This window comes from Tauraco erythrolophus, chromosome Z (genome assembly GCF_009769465.1).
Source record: "Tauraco erythrolophus isolate bTauEry1 chromosome Z, bTauEry1.pri, whole genome shotgun sequence".
NCBI classification, from domain to species: domain Eukaryota; kingdom Metazoa; phylum Chordata; class Aves; order Musophagiformes; family Musophagidae; genus Tauraco; species Tauraco erythrolophus.
This window is the reverse complement of record NC_141496.1, coordinates 33,508,732-33,527,948: the sequence shown is the minus strand read 5'-3', so window position 1 is coordinate 33,527,948 and position 19,217 is coordinate 33,508,732. Positions and strand designations below refer to the sequence as shown.

General features: G+C 42.1%; 1 protein-coding gene across 1 annotated transcript in view; it reads left to right on the top strand.

Annotated features, from left to right (window-relative positions):
• ZCCHC7 (zinc finger CCHC-type containing 7) overlaps positions 1–19,217 on the top strand; it is a 119,581-nt gene that overhangs the window by 88,941 nt on the left and 11,423 nt on the right. The window contains exon 6 of the mRNA XM_086628971.1: positions 5,927–5,962. Within this exon, the coding sequence (XP_086485097.1) occupies positions 5,927–5,962 (36 nt within the window). The remainder of the gene's footprint in view (positions 1–5,926; positions 5,963–19,217) is intronic.

Sequence of the window (19,217 nt, the reverse complement as noted above, 5' to 3'; positions counted from 1 at the left end):
TTCATCGCTTCTTCCAGTACAAGAATTGAAGGACATCTGACAAAAGCAGTAGGAGCTAGATTCAGCAGAGACAGAAGAGGGTGACTCTTTGTGCAGTCTCCTTACTGAGGGATGCAGTAGATGCAGAAAGTCTTCCCTGGTTCCAAAGGAGATGGGAGCAGTTCATGGAAGAGAAATTTGTGGAGGGTTATTGAACACAGAAACTTCATCCAAGTTGATCCGTCATTGGGCTTAAACAGTTGGGTGTGGAAGAGTGTTAGTGAAAGGGTGCATGCTTGCCCTATTTTTAAGCTCCATGAGGCATCAGCTTACAGCCACAGTTAGAGACCATGGGCAGGCGATCTGATGCAGAGCAGTCATTATTGTTTTCCAGCTATGCAAACTGATCATAGTAACAGATCCATACATCTGTGCCTCTGCTAATTACTTTCTGTAAAGAGTTATGAGTCCTCCACAGAGCATTTTATCAAAAACATCGAAGTGTTTCACCAAGCCGTTGCTGTGACTGTTCTGTATCAGTCTGCATGTTGGGATGTTTCTGCTGTCCATAGGAGCTGGAGGCAAGCCACAGGTTTTACTCTGAGCCTGGGGCTAAATGAGTCCAATGTTGCCCAGAGTTCTCCAAAATACTCTGAAAATGCTACTGCAGCCTTCATAGAGCAGATCTTAATGCAGTGTTGGGAATATTCCCTAATTTTTTTTGACATGTTATCTTATACTTTGGATGCTCACAAAAAGTTTTAATTCATCTTTCCCAGAAAGATCACTCCCTTTTACTGTGACGAAAAGGATGCAGAACAAGCCCCTGTGCACAGTCTGTTTCAGGGTGACTCTCCACAGTCATGCTTTTTGTCCAGAAGTGAACGTGAGGCAGCTTAAAGTGCTCCCATCTAATTTAATTTGAAAATGTTCAGAGTTCTTCACAGTATTTTCAGGGTAATATGCTAACTCTCTGTTAGATCAGTTTCTTTCCCTGAATAGCCTTGAAAACGTAGAGTCGTCTTAGATGGAGTCGTGTTGGAAGCAGCTCAACCTCGTCTGCTTTCCTCAGGAAGATCATCAGAGGAGCAAGTAGCAGAGCAGTTCAAAAGTTTCAAATGCAGCAGTTTGACCATGTGCCACTCCCCTGGGAAAGAGCACATCAGACATTGTGTGCACACGTATATGTGTATCTGTCTATACATGCGTGTGTGTGTACGTATGTATACATATACATATGCGTATATATGGATACACTGAAAACCCCATGCTGTGCACGACCTGCGTTGTGCAGGTTCGGCGGCAGTTGGGTGGACATCATGAGACTCGTGGTCTGCAGTCTCACCTGCCAGCTGCAAGGGCAGGAAAAGAACTGCATGAACAGGGTGGTGTGGCGGTGTGGCAGGGGGGAGGCAGGCAGGGCAGTGCCTCCGTGTACACCGAGGAAAAAGCAGCGTGCAGGTGCTCGGTGGCCCGCCTGAGCTCATCCGGAGCTGGCGGCCGGCAGTGCCCAGCTCCCCGGCACTCTGCAGCCGTGCGGCGCCCGCCGGCCCCATTCACGTAAGGACACGTGCGTGTCTGCGCACCCCAGACACCCATGAGCAGTGCCTCTTCCCGGGAACCCGCTGAGTGCTGCAGCCAGCACTTCCCCATGTGTGCTGACGTCTTTTCTGGCCGTGTAAACCGCCATTGACCTCTTCTCTGCTGGAGTGTTCCTTCTGCCCTTGTCGCGTCCAAACCCGTGCCGGTGCTTGCCACAGGGACACAGCCACCTCCGCGGGCCGGGATGCGGCCGGAGGTGCCAGGGCAGGTCGGCGGGGCTGTGCCTTCGGCCTCGCAGCCAACAGGGGCCCTTCCTGCCGGCGGTGCTGCAGGCCCTCGGCCCTCCCCGGGGCTGGCCCTCCTCTTCTCCTTCCCCGCGGCATAGCCCATTTCTCACGCCCGCGGCGAATCGGTGTCCACCTAACGATAAGCGTAAGCGAGTGTTACCGGCAGCCCGGTCAGCACCGGCGCTTCACCGGCTCGGCCCACTCCGTGCCGGCAGCGGCGACCGTCTGCGCCAGCAGCGCGGGGAGAGGTCTGGACATCTGCTCGTGTGGGAGCGGTTTTGAAGGGAAGCATTGTGTGCTTTTCGCAGCAGTTCCCATGCGGAGGTGATGAAAGTGTGTGTTTTGGCAAATCTTTTGTTTTATTGTGGTGGCTTGCGGCGGGGCAGCTCCTAGCAGCCGCCGCTTTGACAAAGCACCAGAGGATTCTGTTAAAAAGTTGTGTTTAGTAATTGTAGTCGTCGTGTCAGACCATAACTGACTCGGAGCTGAAGGATTTTTGCGAGATGAGTAGCTGTGCCAGCAGGGACCCAAGTCTCCTGGGCCAGCCGCGCTCTCATTAAGATTTGCCGCTAGCCGTGGCGGTGTTCGGCAAGTATGTGACGTGCATGCTGTTATTGTATGCTTGGCTTGTCAGCCTGCAGCTTTCTGACACTCACTTATGTCACTCTTTATTCAGAGAGGAAGAAGCTTTTGATAATTTGACAAGACAAGCTCTTAAACGATCTAGGTCATGGCCTTCACTGTCTGTGATTGTGAACATATTTCCTGAAAGCCCTGTCACTCATCACAGCTACATTTTCTCCCGGGGAGCCGCGGGCCCGTCCCGGTCTCCTGTCAGCGCGTGCGTTTTGGTTATTCATACGCCGAATACAGTAGCGGGGTTTTTCCTTCCCTTCCGCGAGCGCTCGCATGTTAGCGGGGCTAATCCTCTCCCCGCGCCGCGCTCCCAGCAGGGCTGCCGTCGAGGGCCCTCTCGGAGCAAGGCAGACGACCGGCCAAGGGGAGCGGAAAGGAGGAAAGGCCGCTTAGTGCTGTTTTTGTGTTTGCTCATTGTTGTGGAAATATGAGAACTGGTGGCAAGGGCCTTGTCTATTGAGCACTCGAGTCCTGGTCTGCTGTCAGGGGCTGTTTGAGATTGAGTGTTTTATTTTCTTTGATGTTCACGTTTGAGAATAGGGAAGTGGGAATTAAACAACAGATGCATTAAGCCGTTGTTCTGGTAAAACAATAATTAGCACCTGATAAAATTCAATACGGGTCAAAACGCGCAGCATCCAGCCTCAATTCATCTGGTGTGGCAACCTCCGCCGGATCAGGCTCGGATATGAATAATCACCCTTCCGAATTAACCAAATAACGTGGGCCGTGGCAAAAAATTAATTGCCCGGCACTTGTGCGGCGAAAGGCACGCAGACGTAGCAAGAGGCGTGGGGAAGCGCACCTCGCCTGCGCGTTCCGCAGCCGGGCTGCAGTGGCACCGCTTTTAAGAGTAGGCACCTTTTGTGCTGGTACGTCTAAATGCTGGTAAGGTCAGACCACTGGGGCAGGAAATAAATGCGATTTTATTTTAATGTAGTTCATCACACTGCCATCGTGCTTGTATACCACGAGGGCTTTTCTTTAAATGAGGCCCTTCATGGTTAAGTACTTTTAAATAAATAAGAAAAATCACGGATTCGATGGTTGTTGTATTTGGTTATGCTCTCTTCCATAGCAGACCTCTTTGCTTCATTTGAGAAGCCAGTATTCAGCAGTAATTGTTAATTATTTTTTTTGTCATTCCATGATAGAAGATACAGACAATACCTCTGAGCCGATGCAAGGTAATAGGACTCCTAGTTAAAAGCATCATTTCTAAAAAGCTGTTGTTTAGCCAGGCATCCATTTTGGACTATTGTATTCAACTTCTGAAGTTCGTAAGTGATCATTGTGACGATGAAAAGTATTACACTGAATCACCATCTGAATGAAGAAATATGCTTGGTCAATTTTTCCTCACCACCTTCTCCCTACCTCTCTTAAATTTTCCCACCACCTTAAAATGTCCTTAGAGACGGTGATGATAAAACCTACCTCTTGATAGCACTGCTGAGGGGTTGGGACTGTGCCTCTTCCAGTGTTTTGGTAAGAGCTGCACCAACTGTAGTTTCCTACTCTTGAGTTACAGATTTTCGCCCTAAGTGATGTCTTTGTGTCCCAAGCCGAAAAAAAAACCAACCAAACTATTATTCAAAAAATATTTTTTTTTTATCATTATTAAATAGCTGCTATGTGAGTAAAGGTCATATCACAGAGTGGCATTTTGCCAGTATGTGACAACTCATTGATTGCAATTTTTCAACCATATTAGTCTGGGGACACTGTGGTAATCGAAAACTATCCAGAACTAATGTATAAATAACTGCGCCTGCTACCCCTGTGCTAAACCAGCAAAAGTCTCATGCGCAGTTGAAGCCTTTTACAGGTTCGAGAGAGAAGGCACGGTCTCTGATACAGTATTTTTATACACTAGAGAGTGTTTCTGTATCGCGCCTCTGCATCCTGTGTAAGTTAGCAAAGGAGGAAAATCCTTTTGTTTGCACTCGAAGACAGCTCGAGTGTGTTCAAACTGTCAAATGTTGTAGTGTGTTCCTCTGTTAGAAATGTGACGTACTTCACACTTTTTCTTTATAGAAATACTAATATAAAACTCAAATATTTACTTGCCGTGTTTGAGTAAGAGGAGAAATGTCAAACCATTACACAGAACAGATTGTAGATTTTTCTTCAGAAAATTGTGTTACTGACGGAGTGAATAATAAATAATACAATTTCCATCACATCCAGGAAAAACGTACTGTATGTGCCATAGGGTGACTGTCAAAAACTTGTAATATTTTTTGAGAGACTCAGTTGCTAATATTGGTTGTTGGGTGGAGTTTTTTTTTAATTAACATGCTTCGTCAGAATAAAAGAAGACAAGAATTTAGGCATGAGCGAAAAATTTATTCAAAATCTAAAGAAATGTTAATAGTACTCATTTGCAAGTAGTCATGAGGCTTCAATGTTTGAAATTAGAGCTACAGCGTATTATATGGAAGCCACAGAAGAACTGTTATTTCTTCTAAAAATTCTGAAAATTGATAGTGGCAAATCAAATTGCTAATTATTCAAGTGATTAAGGAGCTATTTTAATAAAAAGGTAAATGTTTTAAACAAAAGTGAAAGACCTCCATTGAAGTAACTGTGTGCACACTCTCTCAAATGCTAAAATGGCCAACAGACAAAGTGCCACTATTTCTCTGTTTATGGCTTGGGGGTCATAGCAAAAGACAGAAATACTGTAGATTTTGTAAAAATACTAAGAACCCCTGAGAAAGTAACCGCTGTCTTGTTGGTCTGTAACACATTCTGATTTTGGTTAAAGAAGAAGATTCACATATTCCTTTTTCCTGTTCTCTTAGGTATTCCTCAAGCCTATTGTGTTATTGCTGTGATTCGAAAATCTGCTCTGTAAAATTTTTTACAATGGGCTGCACTTACAAGTTTGTGTGCAAGTCTGACAAGTTTTAAAAAAAAAAATCAAGCAAGCCATTGTAAAAATAGAAACATTAAAGCAATCTGTTATGCTTCTTGTTTACAACTCATCTGACATTAGGCTACTGAGGCTTATTACATGTAACAATTATATTTTGATTAGGATAGAGATATGTACAAAAATACTAAAATATTTCTATTTCTACATAAGCGGGAGGTACCTTGTGATTTAATTTCCAAAACTTTATGTAAATATAAAATGTAAAAAAATGTAGAATTTAAGTTCATTTCTGTTTGTTTGGCAGTATTAATACTTATTACAGTTAAGATCACGTTGCTCTCCCAAACTTCTAACCTTCAGAGAAGAAGGGGAGAGAGAAAACTGTTACTGGCTTTCTGACAATGGCAGGGAGTGTGTTAAACCAGTGTAAAATTCAATTAAACTGTCTAGCCAGGTTTTTGAAGCTGAAATGCAGACCCTTTCAGTTAAGCTTCTTATTTTCCTGTGACCGACACCGGTGGATACTGTGTTATGCCAAAACCAACAGGCTGTAAAGCACCTTGTTTCATGCTCCTAGCTGATCAATATTTTTATTTTCCAGGCTTGCCCAGAAATATGGAGGCAGTATCACCTAACAGTAAGTAGAAACACCTTTTTTATTTTCTTCTACACCCAACCTATTTACTCTTCTGTGAACTGCTGACCATAAAATATAGACAAGGATCTTCTGCGAGAAGATAATAAACATCTGAAGAGTTTTTGAACTGAAGAAACCCATGAAACACTGTCACTATTTTTTAAACATCTTTAGAACTTACAATTTTGTTTTAATACTGTAATCATTAAACGAGCGCCTTGCAGCACTCTCTTCTCTCAGTGACTACATTTACACATATAAAGAGGGTTAAATTTTAAGTTGAGATGCATAGCAGAAGCAATAATCCCATCTCAGATATCCCAGATGCTGGTAATTAATCACTCTGTGTGACAAAGGTTTCTTTTTAAATGACTAAAATAAATCTCAGCTAGAGCGGCGATGTTAATTTGAGAAATACACTTTATAAACTTTTGCAGATAATTTATATTTGGTAAGGATATAGCTATAACTTCTTATTTGGCCTGCATTGGTTGATCTTTAATCGTTGAAACAAGAAAATAAAACTTTATGAACTGTATCAGTGTATTACTTAAGGTTTTTCCTCGTATGTAAAATAGAGATAAAAATAAAACAAAATGCATATAAATTTGGCTAATACCGAAGCCTGGAACAATATTTAACTGGTTAAGGCAATACACAATGGTTTGGTATCACAAATCTTGAATATATTTATTTATAAAATTATTATACATACAAACACCTTTAAAGATTAGGATTTTTTCTGTTCATCTGAATCTTTGCTGTCAGTAGTATCCAGGTCAACTTTGTATGTATTTAGCTGTTACAGATAATTAATCACTACTGTCCATTCAAAACAAAGTAAAAAAGTTTGTCCACTGCTTTTCCTTATGGACCTTTGGTGTGGGCTTTTTCTTTTGAGCAGTAAATAGAATGTGGTTTATAATTCGTTGCCTCCACCTCTTCATGGGAGTGGAATGCTCTTTTTTTCTGTTTTTGCTTCTAAATTCAATGATTAGGAGAAACCTGTGCTTAAAACCTCTTTCTTGTGTTTTCTGCATAATGATTTTAAAACAAAGATCTGCTTTGGAAATCCTCCACCCTTTCTGAGCATTTACTTTTATTTTAAACAAAATTAATATAGACTTGGAAAAAAAAAAACACACAGACAAAAAAAACACTTTATGAGCAAAAGGTGCATTCACTGAGTATTTTTGTTTGCTTTTCTAAAATTGTATGAAAGAAAAAGGCAAATACTGTCTTTCATTATAATCCCTAAGGGTGCATGTAAAAACCATTTCTGAAATGTTTATCCTATTTGGAATCTAATAATCAGATAGGTGTATTAGATGCAGCAATACATTGGGTTCTGTTTTTTTCCTGAGGTATAAGATTTAGTTTAATTTTTGTCTTGCTTGCCATTGAAAATTCCTCAAAAAGGGAGTTGCAATCAGCACTGAGAAAATATTTATTTTTGTAAAAAAGTAGGGGGGAGCTTAAACTTGACCAAGTGGTTACTAGGGCAGAATTTGAGGTATCTGAGGTAGAAAATTTTATCTGTGAATTTTGCAGAAACTGTTCTGAGTTTGCACCTTATTTAGTATAAAGTAACAACATTTGTCAAAACAAGCTCCTGTTAGAAAATGTGGTAGTTACGAGTGTATTATTGAAAGTACCTATTGGGAAATTCCTAGTGCATTTTAGGGACATTTTGAAATGTGGTCAAATATGGGCACACAAAGATAAATTGACTTTGAGTCAGACTCTAGCTACTGATAAATATTTTTTTTATTTTGGAGTGAACTGCGAATTATGTGCAAATAATCCACATTTCCGATACGTGGGAAATGCTTTACACTTCTCCATTTTTTGCATGGGAACACTCACTTTGACTCAAAGCTACATTAGTTGTCAGATTAAGCCTGGAATTTAAAGATTTGTGAGCTAAAAGACGTGCTTGATATTTAAAATAAGTTATACCTCAAGAAACTGCCTTGTCTGAGTTGCAGAAATGTCTGAGTCCCAGCTCTTGTTATTCCATTTAAATATTCTCTTTTGCACCCAAAGCAGAACAGAAGTAAATAGTGTTCTCGCAAGAATCAAAACTTCTGTTAGAATAATATATGTCGTGTATCTATTTATAGGATTGGAACTAAAAAGTTGAGATCTTTTACTCTCCTATCAGCATAGCAATGTTTCACTGTAGAATTTAGTTTATAATTCTCCTAGTTTGGAATAAATATTGCTGTATAAATAGGATAACTGTTTAAAAAAGATAACAAGTTTAAAAAAAAGTACTGTTATGGTTGTTGCTGTGCTGCAGAGGCTGCCTGATTATGAACAAACAGACTGAGGCTGCAGTGGGTTTTTCCTGTTCTTTAGCCGTGGATACAACCACTAGATTTAAATTGATTTTGGTAAATTGATCACGAGTGTCACACATGCAGGTACATAAAAGTGCAAATAAAACAGGGCATTCAGGTTTGTAATAAAAGTCCGTTTTTACCACATTGCTTACAGACAGCCATTACAAAGTTTGTCTAAATGTTTTGCATTCTGTAGAGTATTCTTAGTTAATTACTGTGAATGCTTGTGGAAAACCACACAGCCTTCCACCTTTCTCTTTTGTGAAGCTTTTGGTGATTTTATTCATTATCTGGCTCTTTCCTAAGAGATGGACTGCCATCTATTGACTTCTTGTAGCCCCTGCACAGAAACGTGGGTTGACTAGAACAATGACTAAATAATAAATCCATTCTGCTGTTATGGATGGTGGTAGGTTTTTGTTTACATTAGCTGTGGTGACAAATTTTGGCATGTTACAAATAATTTGTTATATGGGCAGAAATGTCTTATTCCAACCAAAATAGACTGCCAGTGCAAGAAATCTTATGAACAGTTGAAATGGCAAAAAGGATTATAAGTGGAATATTTTAATTTGCTTTTTGATAGAAAAAAGATTATCATATTGTATTCAATGAAGCTTAAATTTAAAGGCTCTATGATAATCAATGCTTTATAACTGGGTGAAGTTAGTTTCTTTAAACTTGTTCTTTCAACTCTGTTAACTAAAATTATTCTGAAAAAAAAAAAACAATCAAACTCAGCAGAACAATCCAATTCCCACTGTGGTTTAAAATAATATTTAATAACCTCTTTAAGATGGTGATTTAAAACTTTTACAAATCATTTTCATTGTGCCTGCTCTCTGTGTATTTCTCCTGTATCAGAAAAGGGAAATTATGTTTGTCAAAACATATTTTAAGTTTTTCTGCATATAGGTATCTGTTTGCAATAAATAGGACAGTTTTGATACGCGCTTACATTTATCAAAGGGAGTACTGTTATCAATTCAAATAATAACACGAGGACTTCATTGGCAGATCCAGGATAAACAGTTTTGATCATAGTTTACTGCAGCGTAAATAATAATACATGTGATTTTTTTCACAGACAAGACATTTGAAGGTCTTGCAGAGCTCTTTGTTCTAGATTATTAGGAAGCTTAGCTTACAACTTTGTCTTTCTAAATGCCAGATGCTCCACAAACCCAAAGAAATATGGTCTGTGCTCTGAAGGACATACCATCACATCCCCTTTTCATCTTAAGGATATTGGGGGTGCTCATAGCAGTGCTTTTTCATCCTTAGAATGCTTGTCTCTCTTTCATTTCCTTTCTCTTGTTTTGGATTTCAGCTGTAGAGACATTTATTTAGTATTTTGTACTCAAAAGGAGGCCAGTTTATAGCCCTCTGATGACAAAAAAAGGTCAGTGGAAAAACTTGGGAGATGAAGGCACCCTACGATTTTCCTTCGTTTGGTTCAGTACTGCAGTTTATTCTTAAAAAATACAATAGCATCCCTGTGAGTTTGACCTGTCGCGCAGTTGCCTAACCACGCATCCAGTGGCCGCCCTCAGTCTACGTAGGTCCGCGTGCTGGAGAAGAAGGACAATCTTGCTGTGCCCCGGGCTGAAGGGTTTGGTTGGGGTCCGCGACGGTGCGTTCTGTGGGGGACAGCCCTTCTCCCTAAATATGGGAGCTGCAGGAAATGTTAACAGCTCAGGTCTTCGGGTGGGTGGCGGGGTTGGAGCTGGCCTTTGGCGGGAGCACCGCACCGTGGAAGGCAGCTGTTCGCGTTCCGTAGCCGTACCAGCGGATGAGACCTCGGGTCCAGACCCACTCCTGTCCCATCAGTCATCCTGTGGCCTTGCTGCCAGAGTGACCCCATGAAGCTGAGGGCAGATACTGTGCCGCTGAGAGCAGTCATGCTTCCACCCAACAGATGACATCACTGGAGAATAAAGAGGAAATTTATTTTAAACACATAGTGGCCTATGTTTTGCTTCAGGCATGAAGCTGCGCTTCTTCGTGTGAGTTCCCCTGAAGTGTAACTGAAGCCCCTTCTGCGTGGTGGTACTGATGGGGGCACCCAGCAGACGTGCAAATGGCTATCTCGATATTTGACACAAAATGGAATACGTGCTGGCTGCACGCGGATCTCACTCTGTGTGCTGCAGTGCTGCATTGTTCAGGGGGACCCGTGGTGTATGAAAACGAGCATCACCAGTCCAGCTCCGGAACAAGATGTGGATGCAATAATCAAATAGGAATTAACGTTCTGCGTATTAGTATCTTCTTCAGTAAATATCTACAGAGTAATGGCATTCCATCCCAAAAATGGGCAGAGCACAATTTTTATTTTTCTGATCTTATTCTCGGTGTAGGTGCATATGTTAAAAAACAAATCCTGGTCAGATGAGGTGTTTTCTTTCTGTAGGATTGCTCATTTTTAATAACCTCTTCCTCCCCCTGTATGGTTCCGGCAGCAAGGACTCCTTCCCCCATCCCCTGCCTTCATCACTCTCATTTGTATTAAAGCTCCCAGGCCAAGATGGCCACCAACAGAGTTTTAGAACCATCAGAATTTTTAACTAGCAGAAGCTATCATTTAACATGCTTTTTGACAGTTTGTTAATCTTACTTTTAATCCACTTACATAAAAGAAGGTGAACCAGGAATTGGCTGTTTTGGCCTCTGTGCGTAAAAGACATGAAGGGACAATGCATCTTTTGTGTTTAAATTTTGCGCTCGGATTTCTTTGTGTGCATTATTAAAATTCCTCATGGCCTGCCACTTTTTTCCCGAAATGAAAACATAATGAGTGGCGCTTCAAGTCAATTTGTATCCTTTAAAATGTGACTTTCAGAAACAGAAAATTTAAAGTACGACTCTGGCAAAAAATATTTAAGCTGGAGAGGCAAGCACTTGGTTTCCAGAGGAGCTTTGTAGGTTTTGGGCAGTGAGGGAAGGGATGGGTTTAGAAGTATTTTCAGGAGGAGATTAAGCCTGGCTTCCCTGTGCGCAGCGATGGGGCTGCCGCAGTGGCGGTGAAGGTGGCTGCAGTGTCAGCACCTCTGGTCTCTGCCCAATGAAAGGCTGCGGGCCACGAGGCTGGCACGTTCGTATTAAATATTTCAGCACTTGACCAGTTTCTCTCCAGGTGTTCTAAGGTTATCTTTATTAACCGTAGTAAAAATACCACTTTTTTTATGTAATAGACTGTATTTTTTCGTAGTTTGGAGTCACAGAGCAGGGCCCTTGTGTGTCAGTGCTTCAGTAGCGGTGGGGCATTTCACAGGGAAGGCCACCCAACATTCCCAGGGATGTGAATTTAGGGTAAGGATGACTCTGCCCTACGTGGATTGTGGGGAAACAGTAATGGCTGGAGTGTGACGGTGTCACCCACGCCTGCCCTTGAGGGAAAGGTGCCTTTTGGTGCTTGGGTCCGTGGAGATTTCACATTCTCTGAAAACACGTGCTGTCCTCTTTCGGTGGGGCAGATCTTGAGCAACAATTGACAGATACTTTGTTTTTAAATTACCTACTTGCATTGTTCAAGCCCGAGCCCTACGGCTTTTGCAAGTGCCGTGAAATGTCTGCCTGCCCCGTGCAGTTGTTCCAGTGAAAATAAGTGCGTTCGACATGTACACTGTCTAGAAGATCTCTTGGATTTTCTTTTACGTTCTGTGTATTTTCCGCTACTAATTATAATCTGTCCCACATTATCATTTGCTTTCAAGTCTCAAGTATTTTTGAGGCTATCAGAAACCCAAATCCAAAATTTGTTTCTATTGCAAAGAAATCATATTTCACAAAAGACAGAATTATTCCTGATAGGTTTTTTTTTTACAGAAAACAGAATCTCAGGTCCTGAAATAAATGTAAGTTTATAAGCACAAAGCATACGCTATGGCTTTCAGTAAGAAAGAGCACTAGACGGAGTTCTTTCCTGATTTTTACTTTACAACCGCGTTTTAAATATTATGGGAAAAAGTAGTTTCAATAACTTTATATAAATATGTAACATCTACAAAAAATACTGTTTAGAATTTGCCTTTTCATGAAAATGTTGTGTTTTAACTGATGCCCCTGGCCAATTATGAGTACTGAATAATTGGGGGGGATTGTGTGTCAGTTAAGTTGAAACAGAAGGTTCAGACTGGTTGTCTGTAAAACGCCTTTGCACTTGCACTTTCTTTCCTGGCAAGAAGGCGATAGTGTCTCGGTTACCTCTTTACCGCAGAGGACAGATCCTGGATGGTGCCTGTTTTTACACGCCGGGGTTGCAGTCGTTACCCCAGGTCAGCGTCGGGCTCTCTCCAGGCTGGAGCAGAAAGCTGCAGACCCCTGCACGGACCTGAGAGGCCGTTTTGGGTGGGCTCTGTGACCTTCCAGCAGCACAGTCATCAGCTGCCACTTACCTCAATCATGTAAGCAGGGTAGAGAGCGTGCCCCTTTCTCGAATGTTCATCTGTCTCATGCTCTTCCTCATCTGCCTCCCCAGAAAATAAAATAAAAGGTGCTCTTAAATTGAGAGTTAAAGACTGATTACATCTTGACCAGAAATTGCATTTTGATATATTTCTGGAGGCACTCTGGGACTGGAAGGAAATAGAAAGCTTGGCTGACTGAACCAAGTAATTTCCATTGCTCTGATTTTGGGGTTCCAAACAACCTCCTTGAAGTGTTTGAGAAGAGGCATCCTTCAAATCCCTGGCCTCAATAACACACGTTATTGTTATTTAAGGAACACTGTGTTTTCTGCAAAAGCAATATACCATTTGGGCCTGCCTTTAGATGGGAAAAGAGGAGCAGGGGATGGAAATTAAAAGGGAATGGAAATCAATATATTTTAATGTTTTGAATGTTTAAATCTGTGACTAGCTAACCCCTGTGTGCCCAGGAAGGTATTTGCACCATACGTAACATTTTCCAAGCGCTGTGCCAGCAATCCTGATGGCGAGATGGGCTCACGATGGGAGAAGGACAAGAGAGAACTGTTCCCTCCCATGCAAACTTATGGGCAGGAGTTGCTCTGTTCTCAACACAGAAACTACCGTGCGCGTTTGTGTATGCCCAGGACGCACCAAAACTGTTGTGATACCTATTTTTGTGATACACCAAGACTGTTAGAGTTAAAAATTAAGAATTAAATTAAGAATTAAACAGAAAACAAGGTATTTGTGGTAAGAGTCATTGCTGAAATGTCTCTCCACCATACACATAACTGCAGTTCTTTTAAGGGAAAGGATTAAGATGATATTTTCTTTAATGCTTACAGATTTGGTAAAAATTTTCACCTCTTTCCTTTAGTTTGAAAGGTGAACCTATACGATCATTTAAATAATTTTTACTATTTCAAGTGTTAAACATCTAAATAAGCAAAAGAAAATTTTCAAACTAGAATGAGATTCCAATGCATTTTAAAAACAGGCTTTTATTTGAGAAAAAAAAATAACTATTTCTGTGCCCTTCTTCTGCAGTTAATTTTGCGTATGAATGTTCATATTAAAGTTCTTGTATTCCTGAAAATTATTCCTCCGAACTTGATATGAAGGTGTTTTTTCTCTCTTTTGTTAGCCCGTTTCAAAATTCCATAGGAAACCAAAAATTATCTGTGAGCTATCAGACATTTTAAAACACATGAAAACTACACTTTCATGTAGGTAACGTAAAATATATTTTTGTGCATTTTTGTATTGCAAAGTGGAAAAAAATGTAAAATGTCAGTAGAGCGTAGATCTCCGTGAACCGTTTGCACGTGTATCCTAACTGGGAACGGCATTTTGCTTGTCAGATGTCCACTCAGTAGCTGCTTGTAAATTGTGTGCCTCAGTAGTACTGAAACTGTGGCATTCTGTGCTTTGCATGTTAAAACGTCACAGGTATTTAGCAACGGCAGTCGACGGAGCTCTGCGCTGGCAGCAGTGTACGTGATTGTCCGTGTCGCTGCCAGAGCTGCGAGTTCATCTTGTCAGTGATCCGTGTGTGAGGAGCAGCCAGGAGCTCAGATCGGTTAGACGGTAACTTTCTCAAGTTATGCTTGGTCATGTTAATAATCTACGGATTAGAATTCCCTAAAAGTATTCACTGATTTAATTCTGAGAGAGGGTCTGTCGTGTCAATAATATTAGTACATCTTGTTAGGTCCTGTCATGTGAATAGAAAAGTTACTATACCCGTGACAGAATTATCCTGATTTTGACTTCATGTTTTGAAAAATCGAGCATAAAGAGAATTAAAAGGAACTAAAGGCCCATATAAAGTGGTGAGTAGCGCAGAGCCGTACGCCGTAAGTAGGTGCTCTTTTGCTGCAGTACTGGAGAAGTCTCAGAGCAGTGGGTGGTTGCATGCTGTATGCATGGCAAAGGAAGAAGTTGTCCCTCGGAATTTTTGGCTTCAGGGGAGTGAAGTCAGGCCTTCAGTTTTAACCACGTTTTGAATGTTAATTTTTGCTGGAATTAACATTTGACAAACATACCCCAACAGCCATGAGTGTGACTCTGGAACGGACACAGCTGCCCCCGCACTTCACCGGTCTGGGCAGCACCTGGCATTGAAACCCACTGCGACGCCACTCCCTCAGTGGGTCTGCTCATCGCCGTCAGAAGCTGATAAACTTTTACTTGCTGCTTCCTCAGGTGTTTTCCTCTGTAGCCTGATGTGTGCGTGGCCCGACGAGGCCCCTTTCGCCAGTCCCTTCTCGGTGCCTCAGCACTGCAGACGGTGCTGCGGCCCTCATAGCACCCAGTGCCCCTGCCCTCATGGCACCCAGTGCCCCTGCCCTCATGGCACCCAGCGCCCCTGCCCTCATGGCACCCAGCACCGCTGCCCTTACGGCACCCAGTGCCCCTGCCCTTATGGCAACCCAGTGCCCCTGCCCTTATGGCACCCAGCACCACTGTCCTCGTGGCACCCAGCACTGCTGCCCTCGTGGCACCCAGCGCCGCTGCCCTTATGGCACCCAGCACCCCTGCCCTTATGGCAACCCAGTGCCCCTGCCCTCATGGCACCCAGCGCCCCTGCCCTCATGGCACCCAGCACCGCTGCCCTTACGGCACCCAGTGCCCCTGCCCTTATGGCAACCCAGTGCCCCTGCCCTTATGGCACCCAGCGCCACTGTCCTCGTGGCACCCAGCGCTGCTGCCCTCGTGGCACCCAGCGCCTCTGCCCTTATGGCACCCAGCACCCCTGCCCTTATGGCAACCCAGTGCCCCTGCCCTTATGGCACCCAGTGCCGCTGCCCTCATGGCACCCAGCACCCCTGCCCTTATAGCAACCCAGTGCTGCTGCCCTTATGGCACCCAGCACCCCTGCCCTTATGGCAACCCAGTGCCCCTGCCCTCCTGGCACCCAGCGCCCCTGCCCTTATGGCACCCAGCACCATTGCCCTCGTGGCACCCAGCGCCGCTAGCCGGGGCACAGCAGAGGCTTTGACTGCAGAGGCAGGAGGGGACAACATTTACAGGAAGAGGTACTATTCTTACAGCAGACCAGGTGATACATTTGCAAGAAGCGGACGGCCACTGCCTGGGTTCAGAGTTTCTCAGAGGCAGCGTTGGGTCCAGAAGCTGTTTGTCTTTTTTTCTTCTTTTTTTTTTCCCTCTCCCCTCAAGCTTACCGTTTCTCTGCCTGTAGTAACTACTCATCTCGTAGCTAACAAAGTAATTCCATGTTGTTTCTTGACTGCGCAGTTAATTCTGTTTGTAAGGTGTATTTGTAACTTCCTTCAGCACTTTTAGAAAACAGGAGTGGTGAGCTCCCATGCAGGAGCATACAAGGACACTGAAGGGTTTCTGTGGACTGTGCGATGTCTCTGAAATATCTTCTGCTTTAAAATTAATTGCACTGGATTCACACGTGATACCCATTTTCTGTCTGACTTATTTTGTTGGCGGATGAGGCTTTGGTTAAATAATTCCGCTTTTCTGGTGATGGTGTGGAGGCAAAGAGAAGGAAAATAGTAACACTGAGATACTCAAACGGTGATTTAGAGAAAACAGTTTTGATCAATGACATGTTTGTGTGATGTAAGAGAGCAGAAACCTGAAATATTTTGATCCGTTTTTGGGACTCTGTAGACTATTCAGAAAGTCTTGAGTCTTATTAAAGTAAAAACTTTACGGAATTAAGACTCATTTTAAAAAATAGGTGTGCAAGAAGGACATGGAAAAGCTTTTGTGTGTTAGTGGTTTTATGTAGGCTGTCACATTTCTTCAAGAGCATGTTCTGAATGAATGTCGCTCGTTATAAAGCTAGGTAAGAATAATTATGGTATTACTGAATATATACGATGCTCTTAAATGGAGAACACATGAAAAAGTTACGAAGAAATTGGTAAACATTAACACGCATAGTTAATGTGCTGGAGACATCAGGAAAATGTTTCTATTAAATCGTCTGTCAGTAAAGGACGCTACAGATGCTGAAGCTTAGGTGCTAGGGGGTTTAAAGGAAAAAGCTTCAATTATTGTTTATTTAGAATGTACCTCAGCAAAAACTCACTTCTAAGGAACTGATACACTACTCTTGGCATCTCGTGTCCTCCTGCAGTAGCAGCACTATATTTTTTCTATGTTTACTTCATTTTTAGCTGTGATCAGAAATCACCTCAAAGTAAATATCTATTAAGAATGTTCCCCTAAGAAAGTTATTTCAAATGTGGTACTTCCTCCTTTACATCTGATGGTGAAAAGTGATTAGTACAGGACATAAAGGTTACAGAGAGGGAGAAAGAGAGAGACAGGAAGCTGTAAATCATCTGGAATGACAGTAAAAATTAAACCTTGGGGTTTGTTGGGCTCCCCAGTGTATTAGCTAATAAATATAACCATGCTTTAGTTCTGTTCACCTTCTGATTTTACAGGCTTTGCAAATGTTTGTGTTCAGATTAATGTGTAAATGTGTGTGTAAGTAAGCATACGCTCAGTGTGGTGAGTGTGCGTGTGCATAGCGCCCGCCCGCGCGCGCTCCCTGCGCACGTATGCCTGGGCGCGTATGTACGACCTTTGGCGAGCCTCCTAATAAACATTCGAATAAAATATACGTGTCCCCATGCACGAGTCTCCTCCTCCGCCTCCTTCCCTGCCTCTTCCCCGCGCGCCCACCTCCCCCACCCCACTTCAAAGCTTGTGGTCCTTTTTCCATCCTTGTACTAAAAGGTTTCTTTGTGAGCCAGGCCATTTGTCCATCATTGTTTGGGGTCCAAACGGTGGTAAAATACCCTGTCACCGATCCAGAGTGCTGTGAATGGCAGCTTCTCTCCGGACAATTGGCGGTGGTGCCGAGAAATATTCCTGAGAGGATTATTTAACCTTTCAATTTAGGGGGCACAAAGCCTGGCTGATTAATGAACTTTCTGATGGGCGCTGATAAGCGGATCTATTTCTTTATTTCCTCTAAAAGTGATTCCTTCTCCTGTCCCATATTACTATAATCTTAAACATAAAATGTGGCAAATAGATTAAAAAACAGCACTAAAGAGTTTATCTGGCTGGCAAACTGAAGGAGCTAAATTAAAATTGGTAATGAAAGCAGTGGCTGAGCCCTGTATATGGTTTTTAAATGCGCTGTGTATTTTGAAGAGACTTATTCTCCAGCTTGCCTGGTAATGACTGCTTTTGGTGCACAGTCCGGGGCTGGCTTCTGTTATCCCCCCAAAAAAATGAGTTGTGTTATCTGGATGACTGCAGACACATATGCATCCCCCTTTCTCACTGCATGGGCAGACAAGGTCGATAGCATTACAAGGTATTTGTGGCAGTGCTTGTTTCAGTTTTCAGAGCTGCCAGTTTTCAGCCAGATTTGAATTACAAAAGAAGAAGCTGGCATGAAAATTGAAAGGGTTTATCGGCTAGTCTGAAGCCTCATAGCACATTGCTTATTTATGCAGTCCATTTGCACCAGGAAATGTAAAAAGGAAATACATTTTAAAAATAAGGTCATAAAGACCCAGATATGTTTAAGATGGCAAATAAAATATAGATACCTATAATATCTTTCCAGGAAACGATTTCACTTAATGTTGCACATTACTTCGGAGGAGCATTTATGTTACCGTCATAAATTTGTGCATTTGTGTCACTGTATAGATAGTCTCTGGGGATTAAGAAGGAGGTGTTTGCTAACTTACTTTAAAATTAAAATAGAAGAAAGATAGGTTTGTAGTTTGAGAGCTACATCAGAAATAGTTGAAGTTTAATGCACCATCCTATTTAAATAACGTTTTGCATTCCGTGTAAAATTAGCCATGGACGACTGGATAGATGCCACCACCTTTGGAGAAAATTGGGATGCCTTTTAAACCATGAAGATTGTGAGGCATTCAGGGATTGCATTGTTGTTATCCTTACTATCTTGCATATATTCATTTTCTCTACAAACTTGAGATTTTTTTTTTGTCCGTTTTTCAGAAAAGACTTTTTGAATTAATATTTTAGTATTTTTTTCTCTGTAAAAGTATCAAAAGATTGCATTAATTTATTTTAAATATGTAATATTGCACTTTTTGTCTTTCCCTTTAATGTTTTCACACAGTCAGTTACAGATGCTATTTGCATGTATTGAAAATGCGTTATATAAATGTCTTATTTCTGTAGAAAACAATCACTTCACAGTGCTTGTACTGTGGACCGAACAAGTTAAATTCGTTCTTCTGGGAAGGGCTTTGGTTTTCCAGGCTGTGCAATCAAAAAATAAAATTTTGTCCATTGATTTGTGATCTAATGTGTATCATGTACTTTAAAAAAAAACAGACTGAAAGTTTAGTTAGATCACTGCTTCTTGGTTATTTCACTGTGTTGCTGCCCAAAGGGGTGGAATGAATATTACAAGCACACTTAGTAAACTCAATTACAAGGTGTAATTTGTGGAAAGATACTCAGGTGTGATCTCCACAACTTCTGTGGGAAGAGCAAGGTTTTTTTAGATGGCTG